The 19712-nt window shown below is 42.7% G+C and overlaps 1 protein-coding gene across 1 annotated transcript; it reads left to right on the top strand.

Moving 5' to 3' along the window:
• The first annotated feature begins 12617 nt into the window (after positions 1-12617).
• On the top strand, positions 12618-18142 carry KLF1 (KLF transcription factor 1). Its single transcript, XM_069975993.1, has 3 exons — positions 12618-12778; positions 15453-16185; positions 17684-18142. The coding sequence occupies exons 1-3, from the start codon at positions 12725-12727 to the stop codon at positions 17872-17874; spliced, it is 978 nt and encodes a 325-aa protein (XP_069832094.1). The 5' UTR covers positions 12618-12724; the 3' UTR covers positions 17875-18142.
• The last annotated feature ends 1570 nt before the right edge of the window (positions 18143-19712 follow it).

Genomic DNA, 19712 nt, shown 5'->3' with positions numbered 1-19712 from the left:
GAAGCCAAAATCTCACAAGAACATCAGTACATCAGTCAAAGAGCTAAACATGTAGTCCTGCACTAACAACACTATAGAATGGTCAAATAATCCCTCCACAGTATGACCACATCTACTGCATCTACCGCAAAGACCAGTGTGTTTAAATACCCCCATACAGTGACCATGGAGAAGTACTTACTGGTATAATACAGCTCTGAAGTGATTACATCCAGTGACTCACAGCTGGCATCTTCTCTGGCCTGAGTTGCTTTATTTCTTTATATCTTCTCCATCTGACTAAAGGTCCTATTACACGGAACAATTATTATGGCACCCCCAGTTGCTAATGCCCCCTGTGCCTCCATGTGATAATAATGCCTCCAATGCCCCATATAGTAATCATGGCGCCTGTGTCTCCACATAGTGATAATGCCCCCTGTGCTCCCCATATAGTAATGCTGTCCCTATGCTCCCCCATATTCTACTAATGCCACCTGTACCTCCATATAGTAATTTCCCCCTGTGCCTACACATAGTGATAATGCCCACAGTGCCTGTATATAGTAATAACTTGTGCAGTGCCCACATATTTTAATAATGCCCCCTGTGGTCCTCCATATAGTATTAATACACCTGTGTGCCTCCATATAGTAATAATACTCCTGTGTGCCCCCATATAGTAATAATACTCCTGTGTGCCCCCATATAGTAATAATACTCCTGTGTGCCGCCATATAGTAATAATATTCCTGTGTGCCCCTATATAGTAATAATACTCCTGTATGCCTCCATATAGTAATAATACTCCTGTGTGCCCCCATATAGTAATAATACTCCTGTGTGCCCCCATATAGTAATAATACTCTTGTGTGCCTCCATATAGTAATAATACTCCTGTGTACCCCCATATAGTAATAATACTCCTGTGTGCCCCCATATAGTAATAATAATCTTGTATGCCTCCATATAGTAATAATACTCTTGTATGCCTCCATATAGTAATAATACTCCTGTGTGCCCCCATATAGTAATAATACTCCTGTGTGCCTCTATATAGTAATAATACTCCCGTGTGCCTCCATATAGTAATACTCCTGTGTGCCTCCATATAGTAATATTACTTCTGTATGCCTCCATATAGTAATAATACTCCTTTGTGCCACCATATAGTAATAATACTCCTGTGTGTCTCCATAAAGTAATAAAACTCCTGTGTGCCTCCATATAGTAATAATACTCCTGTGTGCCTCCATATAGTAATAGTACTCCTGTGTGCCGCCATATAGTAATAATACTCCTGTGTGCCTCCATATAGTAATAATACTCCTGTGTGCCTCCATATAGTAATAATACTCCTGTGTGCCCCATATAGTAATAATACTCCTGTGTGCCCCCATATAGTAATAATTCCCCCTGTGTGCCTCCATATAGTAATAATTCCCCCTGTGTGCCTCCATATAGTAATAATTCCCCCTGTGCCTCCATTTAGTAATAACACCCCATATGCCTTTGTGTTAAGGCTTTGGCGTAGCTGGTGGGTTAGTACGCCTTGTCCCCTGTAAACAGTGACCTGCCGGGCTGTTTGGGGGTCCCTTGGGCAATTATCACAGTGGTCCAGAGTGGAGTAGTGACCCACCCGGACTATTGGCACTGCAACCCATAGAAAAGGGAGATGACACAAGGAAAGGGTGATTGCTGTGTCGGTGCTTGGTGAAGTACCACAGACTCCCATTAGAATAAATAGAATCTTGTTTACTGTGAAGATACTTGATACAGGTAGCAGGTAATACAGCTTTGTCTTGATACAATACTTTATACTTGATAGGCCAGATCTGTACTGAGAGTGGAAGAGGGGATACAGCCATGTTGGCTGGGTTGCATGTTCAGAAGATTAGAGAGGAGGATGTCGAAAGACTCCCAACCCAAGTACTACTGTGCTCTGACGGAATTTCGTAGGTAGAATAAGTAGAATACTTGAAAGTAGAGAGAATACTTTTGCCCATGTTTTGACTCTTTGGTCTTTGCACCACCTATTGCCCACTAGTGTCGGTTGACCCATCCTAGAGGATGACACAAGCCCCAGACCTTGTTACCTGGGATGAGCAGAGTGGTCAGAGTTATCTGATTACACCCGCGATACGAGATAGAGTACATAGGCTTCTAGCAACTTTTCTCTATCCGGATCATTTCCTTCACTTTTAATGGAGACTGTCCTGCACTGTGTTCCTTCTTGTTCTCGCGGTGGGTTGAAATGATCTCTGACTTGTCCTCTCTAATGGCAACTTAACACTGCATAGTGTTTGGTAGTGTTGCTTGAGAGGAAACTGTGTCTAGGTCTAGCGTGTGCATGTGCTCTGTAAGCTGTGCTGTGAGTGGGTGAGGAGTGCGTGTGAGAGATGCAAAGAGAAAGGTTATAGGAGAGAAGAAGAAAGAACTCTCATTGGTGTACAGATCCATGTGATACACAAAAAAAAACAATAACCCTTTAGCTTCTACAGCTGTACAATATCTAGATATACATACTTGCAACATCTAGTGGTAAAAATTCGGTACTGCTACATTACAACTTACACACATAAGTACAGACTTTTGAGAAGGGTGTAACCAATAGCAACACCCGTGGTGGGACACCACACCTTCATATAGTAATAACACCCCCTGAGCTCCTCTATATAGTAATAATGCCCCCTGTGCCCATCATTTAGTAATTATGCCATTCTATGCTCCACCAAAAAGTAATAAAGTCCTCTATGCTTCTATTCAGTAATAATACACCCTGTGCTACTCCATATTTTAATAATTCCCACTGTGCCTCCATATAGTAATAATTTACCCTTCGCTCCTCCATATAGTAATAATGCCCCATGTACCCTATACAGCAATAATACCCCCTGTGCTCCTCCATATAGTAGAAATTCCCCCTGTGCCTATCATAAAGTAATAATATCCCCTGTGCCTCATATAGAAATAATGCCGCCTGTACTCTATATAGTAATAATACCCCCTGTACCCTATATAATAATAGTACCCCCTGTCCCCCAATGCAGTAATAATGCCACCTGTGCTCTGATAAAAATGCCTCTAGGTTTCCCCATATATAGTAATAATTGCTCTTTTTGTTCCAACAGAAAAAAAAAACAAAACCTTATACTCACCTTGCCCTTGCTCCCACCCTTAAAGCGACTCTGTACCAAAGTCTGACCCCTCCAAAACACTTGCACCTTCGGATTGCTGCTTTTAATCCAAGATCTGTCCTGGGGTCCGTTCGGCAGGTGATGCAGTTATTGTCCTAAAAAAATACTTTTACATTTGAAGCCCCGTGCCAAACGGGAGTATCTGTGCCCTAACTTTGCACCACCTCTCCGTCCCTCCTTACCACCCTCCTCATCATTAGGAATGCCACTGAATCATTTTCTCCATGCTGAACATTGCACAGTTGCCCTAACGATCCCTCCCATGTGTCGGGCTGACACAGGTGGGGAATAGGAGGCAATCTGCCTTGAGCATTCCTAATGATGAAGAGGGTGGGGAGGAGGGACAGAGAGGTTGTGCAAAGTTAGGGCACAGATACTCCCGTTTGGCACGGGCTTCGAGTTTAAAAGTATTTTTTTAGGACAATTACTGCATCACCTGCCGAACGGACCGCAGGACAGATCTTGGATTAAAAGCAGCTATCCGAAGGTACAAGTGGTTTTGGGGGGGGGGGGTCAGATTGTGGGTACAGAGTCGCTTTAATGGAGCTGCCGCCTTTCCCTCACTCCAGGACTTCAAGCCTTCAGACTATGATCCTCGGGGATGTGATCATCACACTGACCAGAGCAGGAGATAATAATAATAATAATTGTTTATTTGTATAGCGTCAACAAGTTCTGCAGATCTTGAGTGGAGTGCCTGAAGTGCCCGCAGCCTAATGGGATATGACACGTCCTGCACCGTCATTCTACTTCACTGCATTTGCACTTGGAGGACACAGATGCAGTGAATGGTGAGAGTCATCCGAGGCTGTGCAGGCCAAAGTTTTAGGGAAGCGGGGCATCCCTACAAGATGTGTGGCTAAAAGGGAACACTGCTCCTAGGGGGCAACACTCTGCATCATAAGGGAAGCCAACAATGGTGTAGTTATGGGGTACAGAGACAGTCCTAGGATCCCGAGGGGATCTGTTACATAGGAGAACACCACCACATGGAGCTCCAAGTTATTCTTCTGGCTTCCCAGTTTTAGTTCTTCTGTGTGATCCCCCTCTTCTGTATACTCTAGGGCCGTGATTTTCAACCTTTTTTTGAGCCACGGCACACTTTTTATACTGAAAAAATCCCGGGGCACACCACCAACCAAAATGGCACAAAATGACACTAAAACAGTACATATTATACATATAATTAATAATATAGATTCTAAATGTATTTATACTAACTCAGTGTGAAACCTGGGCCTGTTTTCTTCTCCCCCCTGTGCTTCTCTCCACAATACTTCTCCCCCCTGCTTCTCTCCACAATACTTCTCCTCCCTGCTTCTCTCCTGTGCTTCTCTCCACCATACTTCTCCCCCCTGCTTCTCTCCTGTGCTCCTCTCCACCATACTTCTCCCCCCTGCTTCACTCGTGTGCTTCTCTCCCTCATGCTTCTCTCCTGTGCTTCCCTCCCCTGTGCTTCTCTCCACCATACTTCTCTCCCCCCTGCTTCTCTCCACCAAACTTCTCTCCCCCCTGCTTCTCTCCTGTGCTTCCCTCCCCTGTGCTTCTCTCCACCATACTTCCCTCCCCTGTGCTTCTCTCCACCATACTTCCCTCCCCTGTGCTTCTCTCCACCATACTTCTCCCCCCTGCTTCTTTCCTGTGCTTCTCTCCACCATACTTCTCCCCCTGCTTCTCTCGTGTGCTTCTCTCCCTCATGCTTCTCTCCTGTGCTTCCCTCCCCTGTGCTTCTCTCCACCATACTTCTCTCCCCCCTGCTTCTCTCCACCAAACTTCTCTCCCCCTGCTTCTCTCCTGTGCTTCCCTCCCCTGTGCTTCTCTCCACCATACTTCCCTCCCCTGTGCTTCTCTCCACCATACTTCCCTCCCCTGTGCTTCTCTCCACCATACTTCTCCCCCCTGCTTCTCTCCTGTGCTTCTCTCCACCATACTTCTCTCCCCCCTGCTTCTCTCCACCAAACGTCTCTCCCCCCTGCTTCTCTCCTGTGCTTCCCTCCCTTGTGCTTCTCTCCACCATACTTCCCTCCCCTGTGCTTCTCTCCACCATACTTCCCTCCCCTGTGCTTCTCTCCACCATACTTCTCTCCCCCCTGCTTCTCTCTGCTGTTTCTCTCCCCCATCCCCATGTTTCTCTCCCCCATTGTTTTCACCTGGTTCACAGGAGCGCCATAGTTTGGGGAACTTTTCCCGCAGCATACCCGACCATGTGTCGCGGCACACTAGTGTGCCACGGCACACTGGTTGAAAATTACTGCTCTAGGGGATATCAGTTTTAAATTGTACCACCGAGGATCAGACAACTATTTCCTGGACTCCTAAGGGTTAGGCACTGGGATGGCTTTGGATTACCAAGGATTAGTGATGAGTGAACTTGCCGAAAGTTCCAAAGGTTTGGCAAAATTCGTCCAAACCAGAGTGCTTGGCATCTGGAAAAGTTGAATGCAGCCCTAGGAAGTCTTGGAAAACATGAATACAGCCATAGACCATAGGCTGTATCCATGTTTAATGGCATCCAACTTCTCCAGATGCCAGGAATCAAATAATTTGGATGAACTTTACCAACTTTCGGCATGTTCACTCAACACTACCAAGGGTCCAAAAAGATTTGGAGTTACCCTTGAAGATGGATGGGTAATGGGTTTGCCTATAATCTCTTTGCTCATTCCTCCATGTTGTCTTGACTCCGATAAAGACATCAATGAGAGAATTGTAGCAGCTCCAGAGAAATCGCTGTTGTGAGTTCTGTAAAAAAAAAAAAAAGTTCCAGTGGTGTCTCTTAACGTCACTGGGCGTTATCGCCCTTCATGTGCTGCGTGTGTCACAGAGGAGCTGAGTAGATAAGAGCGGAGGCCTTATCTGACTCTGCCTTAAATCTGTCCAGCAAGCATTCCAGGAGCAGCTTGTGCTGAATTGGTGATGTGCGAGTGGAAGATGAAGACAACTGGACACTTTTTTTCACTATTCATAAGCTGTCGAAGAAATGTTGCAAAAGAGATTCATATGTGTCATGGTTTCTTCGAGGGATAGTCCCTAATTTCAATACAAAGCTCAGTCTAGAGATAGTCCCCTTGTCAGGTGTGCAGTATGGCCCCATACATATGGATAGGCCTGTGTTTTAGTTCCTTGCACAGTGGGTGGTCATGGTACAGGGAAAACAGTGAAAGGGCAGTAAGGGGTTTCAGATGTCCAATCATTATATAATAACATATCCTACGTGCCATCATTTATAACTGTTCTCACACATTCTTAGGCCATGTTCACACAACATATGTTTTGTATAAATCACGGCCGTTGTTGCAACATTGGCCGTTATATATACAAATCATACGTTGTATGTGTATAAATGGAATCCCGGCCGGTGCGTATACACATAGGGGGACATTCATGAAGTCCGGTGTTTTTTACGCCGGGATTACAAATGTCCCCGCAGCTCCGGAGCTCGGGGATTTATGTAGAGACGCATTGCCTCTACATAAATCCCGATCGCACGGAGCCCATCCGTGTGAAAATTTTGAAGCCTGAGCAGGCGTAGGTTTGAGTATCATTTCTCCACTGGAAAAATTATAAATGTGGCGCACGCAGAGGGGGCACCCCCTCTGCATGCTGCCGCACCCCCCGTAATGGTGAAGGTGGCACAGATGGGGCAGATGCGAAAAAAATATTTGCAAAAATACTATTTTTAAATATTTTTACACCGATCTGCCCCATCTGTGCCTAAAAAAGGCATTTACACCTTTTCATACATGTCCCCCATAGTATACGCTCTGGCCGAGATTCTACCCAGCCGCACGAAAAACTGACGTGTCAGTTTTGTGTGGGCACTATTCATTGAATAGCGGCCGCACAGAACAAGTCAGTTCACACAATGGAGCGTGCGGCTCCGACCACACACTCCACTGAGTGCGAAATGAATTAGGATGCGGGCTCCCACGGTTGCGCTCGCATCCCAATTGATCAGAAATGAAGATCATCCGGCCAGTACTGTAGTACCAACTGGAATGATCTTCAGTAACACCAGCCGTTCTGTGACCTGGCCAGGTCACAGAACGGCCGGTGTTTTACAATGGGTGAACATGGCCTTGCCCTACAAGAAATTCTAAGTTAACAGAAAGGGATTCCCTGTTCTGGAATACAAAGAGTGTCTCTCACTATGCAAGACCCAACATGTTCATGCATCTCATAGGCAGCTCAATGATTTTAGTAAGTAGTGTGTGATTCCTTATTTCACCTGTGGTGGTGCTGCAGAGAAATTGAACACTTGCCACCAGGATCACAGATTACAGTTGATCGCAGATCGCACCAGAATGTCTTGTAATAATATGATCCTCTCAAAAGAAAAAAAGCATATGCAAAAAAATGGTAGCACATCACAAAAATCTTTATTATAACACTAACATAGATACAAAAATACCACATAAATATATGAATGTACAGGAGTAGTAAAATGAGGGAGACAACACCCCAAATACTGCTCTACATTAAAAACACTAAAATGTCACCATAAGTCCTGCTGGCGTTCCAGCCAGGACTAATCTACTACTCTGACTCTGGACCGTATGTACAATAACAGAAATCCAACATCTCTACCTAGACAGAGACCCAGTAAAACAAAATATAACCACAAATAATGGAGCATAGGAAAAAAAAAAAAAAATTGGAAAAGATCACCATATACAGTCCAACAGAATGAGAGTCAGATGGGATAAGAAATCCCCCCCACGCGTTCCGCCGTCTAGCGGCTTCCTCAGGGATGTGGCCACATTTGTGGTTATATTTTGTTTTACTGGGTCTCTGTCTAGGTAGAGATGTTGGATTTTTGTTACTGTACATACGGTCCAGAGTCAGAGTGGTAGGTTAGTCCTGGCTGGAACACCAGCAGGACTTATGGTGACATTTTAGTGCTTTTAATGTAGAGCAGTATTTGGGGTGTTGTCTCCCTCATTTTACTACTCCTCTACATTCATATATTTATGTGGTACTTTGTATCTATGTCAGTGTTATAATAAAGATTTTTGTGATGTGCTACCATTTTTTGTGCACATGCTTTTTTTCTTTTGAGAGGATGATGTACTACTTATATGCATTGGTTTAGCACTCCATGATTATTAGTGGTGCCCACTAGCTTTATATATATATAACGGTTGTAATAATATGATTACAATAATATGATGAGTTATCGGCACCAACCAGAAGACTGAACACTATGGGTATGGTGCAACACAAAGACAGAGACAAGACAATATGAACACAATAAGTCAGGGTCCACTAGCTGGGTCGTCACAAATGGTCGTCACAATACAGGTCAAAGCCAGGAATCAGTATACCAGGGAAATCAAACCAGAGTCAGGATAGCTCGCTTAGGCACACATGATTGAGGCTCTATAGCAGGCAATGGGGGTGAGACGGGCAGAACCTTTATGGGAGCTGAAGTTCTGGCCCCAGGCCTGATTGGGGCAGGCACTCCAGCCTCCCCACACAATCCCTGGCTGACTGGCAGCTGCACCTACCAGTCAGCCATCACCACAGTCACTGCATCTGAGACACCTGGCTGGGCGTGAGTATCTAGAGATGCCGGCGGCCTCTAGCAACAGGCTCATTGCCAGGGATGCCGTTGGCGCGTCCCTCAAGCCGGCGGAACGTTCTGTATTGTCAGGAGCCAAGCGTCCTTGACAGAACCCTTCCCTTGAGGAGGGGCCTCCGGATCCTCGCAAAGACCTCCGGGCTTTGAGGGATACAACCGATGGAATTTTTCAATCAAGCCGGGAGCATGGAGGTCTGTGCTCATCACCCAAGTTCACTCCTCTGGATCGTAACCTTTCCAATGTACCAGATATTGTAGTGAGCCCAGGATTTGCTCAACTTCAAACTCCAGTTCCCCCTGCAGGTGGAATATATTTTTTTGAGCAGAGAGTTGTGGAATACTGGTTGAATCTGTAGTAAGCGAGGCCACTGTAACAGGATTTAATAAATCAACAATTGTAAAGGGACCAAGTAACGAAGAGAGAGCTTGGCCGACGGAACCCGGAGCCGTAAGTTTTATGTAGATAACCACACCTTGTCCCCTACCACGTAACCAGGACCAGGACAATGTCTCTTGTTAGCATACTTAATTTTATTCTGTTGGGGATGTTTGAGAGAAACCAGACTCCTTGCCGAGGCTCTGCACTGTCTATCCGCTACTTCTTTTATAGATAAAAACTATGTTTTCTGATTGGGGACGGGAGAAAAATTTGGATGAAATCCACAGTTACAGAAGAAGGTGGACAGCTGTGTCGAGCACCTGACGTGATTGTTGAGGGCAAACTCTTCCATGGGTAAAAACTTGGACCATCTCTCCTGGCCATCTGAAACATAGCACCTCAGATATTGTTGTAGGGACTGATTGAGCCTTTCAGTTTGCCCATTGGTTTCAGGGTGGAAGGCAGAAGAGTAAGAAAACGAGATACCCAACTTGTTGCAGAAAGCCCTCCAGAACCTTGATACAAACTGTACACCCTATCTTACACTATATTGGAAGGCACCCCATGCAATCAGAAAATGTGGCAAACAAACAAATTAGCAAGTGTCTTGGCATTAGGCAACTTTTTCAATGCAACAAGATGGCACATCTTGGTAAACCGGTCAACTATTACCCAAACTATGGTCTTTGCTTTGGAGGGAGGAAAATCCATAATAAAATCCATGGATACGTCAGACCAGGGCCTACTGGGCAAAGGAAGAGGTTGTAACAGTCCCTTGGGTAGCGACTGAGGGGTTTTGGCCCTGGCACAGGTCTCACATGCCTTTACAAACTGTTGGACATCACGGTGCCATGACGGCCACCAGCAAGAGCGTGACAAAAAGTACCAGGTGCCCGCCATACCAGTCAATCAGTCAACACAGAAGAATCTATCTCCTCCAACACATTTAAACTAAGGTGACCTGGAACGAAAAGTTTGTCAGGGGGTAATTAAAAAAAAAAACACATAAAATCAGAGGACAAAATAGCCACAACAACTTCGGGAGAAAGGATGTTCTCAGGTTCACCATCTGGGACGTCACGGGCACCAAAACTCTTAGAGCATCAGTTTTAACATTTTTGGTTCCTGGACAATAATGACCACAAAACTAAACCTGGCAAAAAACAAAGCCCAACGCGCCGGCTGAGGGTTCAACCTTTTGGCATTATGCAAGTACAGAAGGTTATTGTGATCAGTTAGAACCGTAATCTGATGCAGTGCACCCTCCAGAAAGTGTCTCCACTCCTCAAAGGCCCACTTTATGGCCAACAAATCCCTGTTCCCTATGTCATAATTTATTTCGGCAGTGGAGAACTTTCTAGAGAAGAATGTCACAGGTCTGAGGTTGGTATAGGGTTCGTTTCCCAGACACAGAACTGCACCAACCCCCTTTTCTGTGGCATCTACTGTATCTGGACCACAAATGGCAATTCTATGCAAGGATGCATCAGTACTGGGGCGGTAGAAAAACTTTTCTTTAAAGTTTCAAAGGCTTGCTCAGCCTTAAGGGTCCAAGAGGTGGGATCAGCCCCTTTTTCGTCAGTTCAGTTAGGGGTCGGACTATCAGGGAGAAATTTCGAAAAAATTTCCTGTAGAACTTAGCAAACCCTAAAAATCGATGAATTTCCTTCAACGACTTTGGTCTAGCCCATGTATTAAAAATGCCCTTCAGGGGTGTTAAACGCTGTCTTCCACTTGTCACCCTCTCTGATCCGAATCAAGTTGTAAATGATTTTAGAATCACTACCTGGTTCAGAAGATCCGATATCAGAAGAAGTGGATGCTGGTCTTTGAAGGCGAAGCCAGGGCAACCCGAGGATCAAGTCCACAGTTAGTTTTTCTACAATAAAAAAATGACATCACTTCATTATGAAGACACCTGACCCTCATGGCGACTTCAGAAGTATGATATTTGATTCTCCCCTTACTCAAGGGAGTAGAATCAGCCCCCAACACTAAAAAGGAGAACACAAAGGTATTAATTCTAAACCTAAGGACAAAGAAACTGAAGCCACCATGGCCGTACACAAAAAAGAATTATCTCCAGATATCAAGGTAACTGGTAAAAGAAATCTATCAATAAGGCTAGGAGGTACTTGAATGCCTGAGTGACCCTCCTGGACATCACTCCTGGCGCTTCCCTGACGCTGGCTGGACCTGGATTGACAGTCTTTGACATAGTGTCCTGTTTTTCTGCAGTAGAGACACAATGCATTCTCCAGACGATACTTCCACCGGGCCACAGCTGACCTATGTTCCAGCACCATGGGGTCCTTATTGGACATTTGAGGTGGAAGTGGGGACCCCGCAGCTTTAGGAAGGAGAGGAAAAGGTCTAACATACTGATTTGGCTTTGAAAGGACTTTGGTCACCACCTGTTTCTCCAAGCGTCTTTCCCTTAAAGGAGAAGTCTGGCGAAAGTATTGTATTGCCCCCAAAAGTTATACAAATGACCAATATACACTTATTATGGGAAATGCTTATAAAGTGCTTTTTTCCCTGCACTTACTACTGCATCAAGGCTTCACTTCCTGGATAGCATGGTGATGTCACTTCCTGGATAACATGGTGATGTCACTTCCTGGATAACATGGTGATGTCACTTCCTGGATAACATGGTGATGTCACGACCCAACTCCCAGAGCTGTGCGGGCTGTGGCTGCTGGAGAGGATGATGGCAGAGGGACACAGGGCACTGGAGGGACACTGAGCATCCCTCTGCCATCATCCTCTCCAGCAGCCATACCCCGCACAGTTCTGGGAGTCGGGCGTGCCACTAGCAACCGGCCCCTCAATCTGTCGGTGCCAGCTCCTGACACACCCTCTATGGAAGGTTGGCATAACATAGCCCAAAATGGTCAACCTCTATGGTGTGTACACTACCGGCCTCAGCCAACTGAAGCCTGTGACATGTCATGTAAGAGGGTCTGTAATGTGTTATTGGAGGGGTAGCCCAAGTCTCTGGGCTGTAATGGAAAATATGCAAATATATTGTATGTATATAGACTATATGTATGTGTGTATGTAAAAAAAAAAAAAAAAAAGTTAATAGCTTGTTTAAAATAAATGCTGCAATAGTTTATTATGAAATTTAAAAAAATATATAAAATAAAAACTACAATAATTTATTATAAAAAAAGTATATATAAAACAAATGCTACAATAATTTATATATATATATATATATATATATATATATATATATATATATATATATGTACACACACACACACATATATTTATAGTGTTCACCTGCTATCATTCGCACCACATTCAGAATGCTATTTCTTCTTTTGAATTTGATGACACAGCCATTTTAGGAAAGGCGGAGAGATGACCAGTGGGCGTGGCTTACTCTACCTTCCAACCAATCAGATCGCGCCCTTAAACCACTAAATTTCTTGAAAACAAAATGCACTTTCTTATCTTATGTGAAGCTGAATGAAGAACACAAGGATAGTCAGGGATATGCAGGTCTAAGACAGTCTATAAGAAGATATACATAGATTTCTATATCTACTATTGCCTGTCTATCTGTATATAGGGACTATGGCACTAGCTTCCTGCGACTATCAGAGTCAGTTTATGTATGATAATATACAGGTAAGTGGCTTCTGGGGACATTATATTTAATTTATATCTGTTTTTTATATATTTTTTTTATTCTACGTAGATGCTGTATACAGTATATCCCATGTGTTTTTGCTTGTGTATGTGGGCATTTATAACTATTAGTGTTGAGCGAAACTGCCTAGAGTTTGGGTTCGACAACGTTTGAAGCCAAATGCACGACATTTGACTCCCAGCACCTGGAGAAGTTGGATGCCACCCTAGGGAGTCCTAGAAAACATAGATACAGCCATAGTTTGTATCACAGTATTGCTTGCATATTATATAGCAGCATTATTTTGACATTGTATAGCAGTATTAATTGGATATTGTATTGCAGTATTACTTGGATATTATATAGCAGCATTATTTGGACATTGTATAGCCATATTACTTGGATATTGTTTAGCAGTTCAGTATTACTTGAACACTGTATAGTAGTATAACTTGAATATTGTGTTGAAGTATTATTGGAACATTGTATAGCCGTATTATTTGGATATTGTGTAGCAGTATATAAATTGGATATTGTGTAGCAGTATTACATGGATAGTGTATAGAAGTATTAGTTGGACATTATATAGCAGTATTAATTGGATATTGTGTAACAGCATTATTTGGATATTGTATAGCAGTACTATTTGCATAGTGTATAGCAGTATTATTTGGACATTTTATAGCAGTATCATTTGAATAGTGTATAGCAGTATTATTTGGATATTGTTTAGCAGTATTACATGGATAGTGTATAGCAGTTTTATTTGGACAATGTATGGCAGTATTATTTAGATAGTGTATAGCAGTACACTATAACCCAAACATTGTATGTAGAATAATGTTCTACCGTATTAGCCATTGAAAGCAGTAGAATCAGGTAATACCTTTTAGATATCAACTGAATCAGTTACCCTCTAAAAGGTATTGCCTGATTTCTTCAATCTTCGTGAACATTGTATAGTAGTATTACTTAAATATTGTATAGCAGCATTATGTTGATAGTTTATAGCAGCATTACTTGGATATTGTATTACTTGGATAGTGTATAGCAGTATTATTTGGACATTGTATAGTATTACTACTTGGATAGTAAATAGCAGTATTATTTGGACACTGTACAGCTGTATTATTTGGATAGTGTATAGCAGTATTATTTGGACACTGTATAGCAGTATTACTTGGATAATGTATAGAAGTATTATTACTTTATGTAGTAGCTGTTATTTCCTCACTGTAGTTGGCATTTTCCCAGCACTATATGATAGTAGCTTATCTTTGCAGTGTGCTGTGGTGGCGGCACTACACATCAGTTACAGTGTTATGTGGCCATACGCTACTTTTAAGCAACTACAATACATCAGCAACTTGTCAAAAACATCATGGACCTGCAGTGGGCCAAACTAGAGACTGTGATCAGTCTATTTCCTGAATATATACTAGATATATTGCTGCTAATAATATATGTAGGCTATGGTAACATCCATCCCGTCTGTTTTTATTTTCTCTATTGCATTGAATTTCATGGAAAAAGTTCTGATAGTTCTCAGTTTATTTTTACATCTTTGTTTCTACCAGTCATAAAAATAAGTGCATGGTTCTTTACTGAAAACTGTCAGGTTTTGGTCATGTTTTATACACATGGAAACGTGAAAATTACAAAGACCTGATCCACCTGAAAAAAACAAAACACTGAATAAACTTTCCATAAAAATGTGCATACAAACGCTCAAAAAAGCAACAAAAACATTGTTGTTTTCCTTTTTTAGCCTCAAAATAGCCTCAAAATAGAATACATCTTCACAGTCTGCCGACGTATATTGGAAAGAAATGTGACCAGACCTTATTGTTACCCCAGTGTATGGCGCTTATAACGCTGCTCTGTTTCATATGATTATTTATATGAAACACAGTATGAGGACATAACATAAAGTAGTAAGCGCGGATTCAATTGTTATATTTCACTGTTTCTTTATATATTTTTGTTAATGTTATTATACTTTTATTTTTTTTACCTATATGGGTAAAAGTAGAGGGGGCGCCAACAAGCCACTGTGCCATGGCCAGGGTATTTAGATACAGGTTTAGGGCAGCAGGTTGAATTTTTGACCAGGTGATGGTAAGGCTATGTTCATACAACGTTTTTTCAGCTCCGTTTAAAATGACGTCTGTCATTTTGAGTCTAAAATAACGGACGTCATTTAACTGTCTAGCTGTTGGTACATTATTCTAGTTCGGGTTACTAATTGGCCTTTGGGTGTGTCTTAATTGAAAAGTCTATTGAATGTAATAGTAAAAACGGAGAAAGGATGGTGACAACAGAAAAACTGTGTGTGAACAACTAATAAAAAACGTCCACTGTTTGCAAAAGACGTCCTAAAATAATGATCATGATCATTATTTTGATGTCCGCAGTAAAAACGTCCGTTATTCAGTTGTGAGCATTGGATGTCCTTCTTTCCATTGACTTCAATGTTTTACCATTGCAGTCAGTTAAATCGCAGCAAAAACGGATGTTATTTTAAATAGCAAAATCGGCCGCCTTTTCTCTATTTTTGACGTTGTGTGAACATAGCCTAAGCGTGACTACAACATGTTATAGTCGGTAAGAATGACAGATGGTCAGGTAACCCAGGCTCCTTACATGACTAATGATCCTACTTTTCCTTGTCAGATATGGAATTGTGCAGCGTCACAGTCTGGGCAGGAGATATTCACAGCGTCCCCTGGTGGCCAGTATTCACACTCTGCCCCTTCAGATTATACTACATGTCACATCAAAGAGGAAGAATTGTACTGGGACCAGGAGTTCCTGAAAAATAACTTCTCAGATTTGTCAGAAGATGTTGGTTGTTCCACGCAGACGCCTGTAACCCAGGATCACCTACAGGGATACACAGACATGGGCCAGTCCAATATGTTTAACACCCTGCTCATGTCCTCTGAGGACAGCCTCACAGACCCTGCATCTCTAGATGGATCTTCAATGGCGATGCCCCAAACTGTGGCATCACCCAGTATCGACCAACCAATAAACAGTGACAGTTACCCCATACAGCAGTCTATGGGTTATGTGTATCCACTGCCTCCGAAACAAGAGCTCATGCCACCCGGAATCCCCAGCACCCACTATTCTACAAACCATGTTCCAATATTACCACGGACATACTCTGTTCTGGACGGCCAGTCTTACCAGCCGTTCTCCACTGTGCCCTACTATGTATTAACAGAGCCATCCAAACCGAGCAGCAAACAGTCTGTGGCCTATACACGTAAAGAGAAAAAGCGGAAACAAGGGAGAAGAGCATCAAACAGGACTGTCACCTGTCACAGCTGTACTCACTATGGATGTGACAAAACCTACACCAAGAGCTCACACCTGAAAGCTCATCTCCGCACACACACTGGTAAGATGGTGGTCTACATCCTCAGCATCCCCTAATAACCCGGCTCCTGATCCTCCTATTACTTTACAGTAACCCGGCTCCTGATCCTCTTATTACCCCTGTAACATCTTATTACAGTAACCCGGCTCCTGATCCTCTTATTACCCCTGTAACATCTTATTACAGTAACCCGGCTCCTGATCCTCTTATTACCCTGTAACATCTTATTACAGTAACCCGGCTCCTGATCCTCTTATTACCCTGTAACATCTTATTACAGTAACCCGGCTCCTGATCCTCTTATTACCCCTGTAACATCTTATTACTGTAACCCGGCTCCTGATCCTCTTATTACCCCTGTAACATCTTATTACAGCAACCCGGCTCCTGATCCTCCTATTACCCCTGTAACATCTTATTACAGTAACCCGGCTCCTGATCCTCTTATTACCCCTGTAACATCTTATTACAGTAACCCGGGTCCTGATCCTCTTATTACCCCTGTAACATCTTATTACAGTAACCCGGCTTCTCTTATTACCCCTGTAACATCTTATTACAGTAACCCGGCTCCTGATCCTCCTATTACCCCTGTAACATCTTATTACAGTAACCCGGCTCCTGATCCTCTTATTACCCCTGTAACATCTTATTACAGTAACCCGGCTCCTGATCCTCTTATTACCCCTGTAACATCTTATCACAGTAACCCGGCTCCTGATCCTCTTATTACCCCTGTAACATCTTATTACAGTAACCCGGCTCCTGATCCTCTTATTACCCTGTAACATCTTATTACAGTAACCCGGCTCCTGATCCTCTTATTACCCCTGTAACATCTTATAACAGTAACCCGGCTCCTGATCCTCTTATTACCCCTGTAACATCTTATTACAGTAACCCGGCTCCTGATCCTCTTATTACCCCTGTAACATCTTATTACAGTAACCCGGCTCCTGATCCTCTTATTACCCTGTAACATCTTATAACAGTAACCCGGCTCCTGATCCTCCTATTACCCCTGTAACATCTTATTACAGTAACCGGCTCCTGATCCTCTTATTACCCCTGTAACATCTTATTACAGTAACCGGCTCCTGATCCTCTTATTACCCTGTAACATCTTATTACAGTAACCCGGCTCCTGATCCTCTTATTACCCCTGTAACATCTTATTACAGTAACCCGGCTCCTGATCCTCTTATTACCCTGTAACATCTTATTACAGTAACCCGGCTCCTGATCCCCTTATTACCCCTGTGACATCTTATTACAGTAACCCGGCTCCTGATCCTCTTATTACCCCTGTAACATCCTATTACAGTAACCCGGCTCCTGATCCTCTTATTACCCCAGTAACATCTTATTACAGTAACCCGGCTCCTGATCCTCTTATTACCCCAGTAACATCTTATTACAGTAACCTGGCTGTTATATCTTATTATAATAATGATAATTTGAGGCTTTTTTTATTATTAGTATTGCAGAAAGCTAATCTAATCTTCATTCTACTTTGCAGGAGAGAAGCCTTATGTATGTGAATGGGATGGTTGTAGTTGGAAGTTTGCCCGTTCTGATGAACTCACCCGGCACATCCGGAAGCACACTGGCGTTCGCCCTTTTCAGTGTTGTATGTGTGAACGAACTTTTGCCCGCTCTGACCATCTGGCTCTACACATGAAAAGACACATAAATAAGGGCACATTATAAAGAGTAACGGGAAGGAAATGATGGAAGTGTGATCATTAACACTTTTAGGAACATTGTGATTTATGTACATAATAAAAGGATGTATTGAAAGTAAAGCCATGATAGTCCTCCTATTATAGGGGCCCTACAAGTCCCGGCCCTTTAGGGATGACATGGTCCCTCCCTCAAACCTTCTACCCTTACTCCGACTATTGAGAACCAGTTGTACTTTGTATAGAAACCATTTAAAACCTGCTGCAGTCCGATATATATATATATATATATATATATATATATTAATATAGAAATGACCACTAGGGGCAGCAGAATTTTGTACCTGGTTTTCTTTCTTTCTTTTTTAAATAAACTTTTGTATTATTCAGATTCATTTTATTCACTGTGTTTTGACTTCTGTTTTTGATTGTTTACAGTGTATATACTGTATATCGAATCCAAAGTTGAACATATGTTTCACCCACTGCCCCAGTCATATTATTTGATAATATAATATAATATTAGAGTATATATGGGGTTGTAGCCCTTTAAGAACAGAAATGAGGGTTATTATATGACATCGTTAAAGGAGTCATCCAGGATTTAAAAATAAACAGTGCTTTCTTTTTCCTAACAGCGCCACTCCGGTCCTAGAGCCCGGTTGTATTACCACTGGGCTCTATTCGCTTCGGTGAAGATGTAAAACCACACACCCAAACTGAGGACAAGAGAGGCGTTGTTGCTGGAAGATTGTGTCCATGTTTATCTATGCCTTGATAACCCCTTTAGTCAGTGAGCTGGATGGAATAGTGTTTAACGCATCTGGTTAGTGGTCTATAACAGGTACGGGGAACCTTTGACCCTCCAGCTGTTGCAAAACTGCAATTCCCATCATGTCGGGACAGCCGAAACTAAAGCTTCGGCTGTCCTGGCATGATGGGAATTGTAGTTTTGGAGGGCTAAAGGTTCCCCATCCCTGGCCTATAAAGAATCCCCTGGACCCCTATGAGCAGGGTGGGGTTTAGGAATAGATATAACTTCCTGTCTTTCTCTCACTTCCTCTCTTTCACTAGAAGATATGGAGGAAAACATTTCTCTCCCGCCCTCCCTTTTTTCATTTTTACGTCAAAACTAATTTCCTTTTGTAAGTGTAATAATGTAAATATTATGTTTGTGTATGGTACCATATGCAATGGCAAAATCGATTTTATTTTCATTTATTTATTTACAGTTTGGCTTTATGCCTCTAAGCCCAAGGGAATGGCAATCCTTTAGCCATGCTTCCCTAGAGGTTTCCTCCACAGGTTTTTTTTCCTCTCCTGAGTGCTGGAGGATGTCTCTTTATGAGCCGAGATTTCGCCTTGTTTTGCACAATTTTCATAGTTTTGTCTAGACTTTTAGTTTTAAGTTATACGTACATAATATTGAATTAAAAAAAAAAGATTAAATAAAAAATTCAATTAAAAAAAAAGAATAAAATATGCATATATCACAACTTTGGCTTGTCGGCTCAGGAGTCAGGTGGAAGTAGCAGGCAAGTCATGGTGGACTCCTTTTAACTCATAGAGGATGTTAAATGGTGGTGAACAGGCTAAGCCTTGGAAGTGGCTAGCCTTAAGTATGTCCGAATGGTAATGTCATTCAGGGGTGGGCAGGGTGGTTAAGCACAGGAGTATGGATCTTCAGTAGGGTCATTGGGGCCCTTTAAGTAGACTGGCAGCCAGAACGTGCCGCCCCCTTTATTGCTGCCTGTCCGGGTGCTAGGGATCTCACAGTATCTGTGAATGACCTTACTCCTGTGATTGTTTTAGTCTTGTGATTAAATAAAGCTGTGGCCATCTTGACACCAAAAAGTGTGTTTTAAG

This window comes from Dendropsophus ebraccatus, chromosome 1, assembly GCF_027789765.1.
Source record: "Dendropsophus ebraccatus isolate aDenEbr1 chromosome 1, aDenEbr1.pat, whole genome shotgun sequence".
Lineage (NCBI taxonomy): Eukaryota > Metazoa > Chordata > Amphibia > Anura > Hylidae > Dendropsophus > Dendropsophus ebraccatus.
The sequence above is the reverse complement of the archived record's forward strand: the minus strand, read 5'-3'. Positions and strand labels throughout refer to the sequence as shown.